Source organism: Phytophthora parasitica (genome assembly GCF_000247585.1).
Source record: "Phytophthora parasitica INRA-310 unplaced genomic scaffold supercont2.29, whole genome shotgun sequence".
NCBI classification, from domain to species: Eukaryota; Oomycota; class Peronosporomycetes; order Peronosporales; family Peronosporaceae; genus Phytophthora; species Phytophthora nicotianae.
The window spans coordinates 292,360-294,126 of NW_008649015.1; the positions used below are offsets into that span (position 1 = coordinate 292,360).

Consider the following 1,767-nt stretch of genomic DNA (forward strand, 5'->3'; position numbering starts at 1 on the left):
GTCTTGACCATTGGTCCAGGACCGAAGATAGTGTCGAAGCTGTGTCAGGTTGTGCTACTCCCCACGGATCGTGCGCATTACGCGGGTCGAAGGTGGAAGTTCCCCCGACGATCAGGTGAATGCGCGTCGTGAGTCACGACTCGTGACTTACTTACCTGGCCTCCGTTCTCTGCACGTCGAATCTTCAATTGATTCGTGAACATGCAACTTCATCCTGGGCTTGTTGCGCTTGCTGCCGTTCGTGTCCTTCAATTCCCTTTTCATCGCCAGACCAACAAGCACCAGCAACGATGAAGATACTCGCAGCAGGAACCACAGCTGCGGTAGTGACCTCGACGGCATTCCTTCCCGCGACGCACGGCTGGTGGGACAACGGGCACATGCTCGTCGGCGAGGTGGCCAAGCAGCTTATGAACGAGGCAGACGTCATTACGATTGAGAGCATTCTATCCAAATGGAACGAAGACTTTCCCAATACTGGCGAGATCACTACGAGTGCGGTTTGGATGGATCTCATCAAATGCACATCTGTCAGTTCATACTGCCAGTCCCCTTTAACTCCTTCCATCACGAGTATGAGTGATTGGCACTATATCGATCTGCCCGTGAACATTAACGGCGACAAGTGGGAAGATAAAGACGCCGATCTGTCCCTGTTTGACGACACCATGGGAGGTGACGCTGTGTCGGTCATTGAAGGAGCGTTGAAGTCCTTCAAGACGACCAAGTCGAGCTGGGCTGTCAACCTGTTCCTTCGCAACTTCATCCACATCTTCGGTGACCTTCACCAGCCTCTCCACACAGTCGCCGGTGTCAGTGAAGCCTTCCCGGAAGGCGATGGTGGCGGTAACAGCGAGTACTTCGTGTCTCCGTGTGCCTTCAGCAACCTACACGCTGTCTGGGATGCAGCCGGCGGTCTCTACAGCTTGAACAACTGGGCACTCGACATCGACGACTTCAAGTCGACGCTTCAGAGCAACGCCACAGAGCTCATCTCTCTGCTGCCAAACATCTCAGACACCTTGAACTTCTCTCAATACGAGAACGCGACATACAACGAGCTCTACACGGCGCTAGTAACCAACTCGGGACTGCGCGAGGTGATCCTCGAGACCTACTCGTACGCTGATACGGTAGTCTACAGCGGATTGGACCTCAACGCGACCAGTTCAGGCAACTATCCGTGTCCGTCGTCCTCCTACCTCTCCATGGCTGGTGAAATCTCACAGAAACGCATTGCGATGGGCGGCAGTCGTCTCGCTATTATCCTCAAACACTTTGCAGCCCAAGTTCGTGCACTTGGTCTGGCAGATTAACGAGTAAGCTCATCAGGTGGAATAACAAGTTCATAAGGTGGACTTGTTATTCCAGCCATTCGTAATAAATTCATGAACTCGTTCAGATTTTACGTGACACTAAAAACTTGCAGCCGAGATAAATGCACGACTTGAGCACTGACGTGACACTTTCACGCGTTAAAGTTTTATCGTGTTCGTCCAGCAGCATATAACTCTTGAGTGACGAGTGCGTCTTCGCTTCTTCATCAAACTTCTTACCGTAGTGCCATCCTTTAGCTGCGTACTCGGCAGCCCACACCTCGTGCGAGTTCTCAGCGAGCAGATCGATAAGGATCATGATATCCCACGACAACTGGACGTGGTCCAGAGGAAAAGGAACGTCTCTCGTTTTCAGCTTCGATGGGCGGTGGTAACTAACCTGAACGCCAAGCGCAACCACGCACTTAATGACCTCGTCGACGGAGGCAAA

At 52.3% G+C, this 1,767-nt stretch overlaps 2 protein-coding genes across 2 annotated transcripts; one reads left to right on the plus strand and one right to left on the minus strand.

Annotated features, from left to right (window-relative positions):
* Positions 1-290: 290 nt before the first annotated feature.
* Positions 291-1,457, plus strand: PPTG_11998 (hypothetical protein; the record flags this gene model as incomplete). Its single annotated transcript, XM_008908176.1, has 1 exon — positions 291-1,457. One exon carries the CDS (start codon positions 291-293, stop codon positions 1,314-1,316), a length of 1,026 nt encoding a protein of 341 aa, XP_008906424.1. The 3' UTR covers positions 1,317-1,457.
* PPTG_11999 (hypothetical protein) lies at positions 1,399-1,635 on the minus strand (the record flags this gene model as incomplete). Its single annotated transcript, XM_008908177.1, has 1 exon — positions 1,399-1,635. One exon carries the CDS (start codon positions 1,633-1,635, stop codon positions 1,399-1,401), a length of 237 nt encoding a protein of 78 aa, XP_008906425.1.
* Positions 1,636-1,767: the final 132 nt, after the last annotated feature.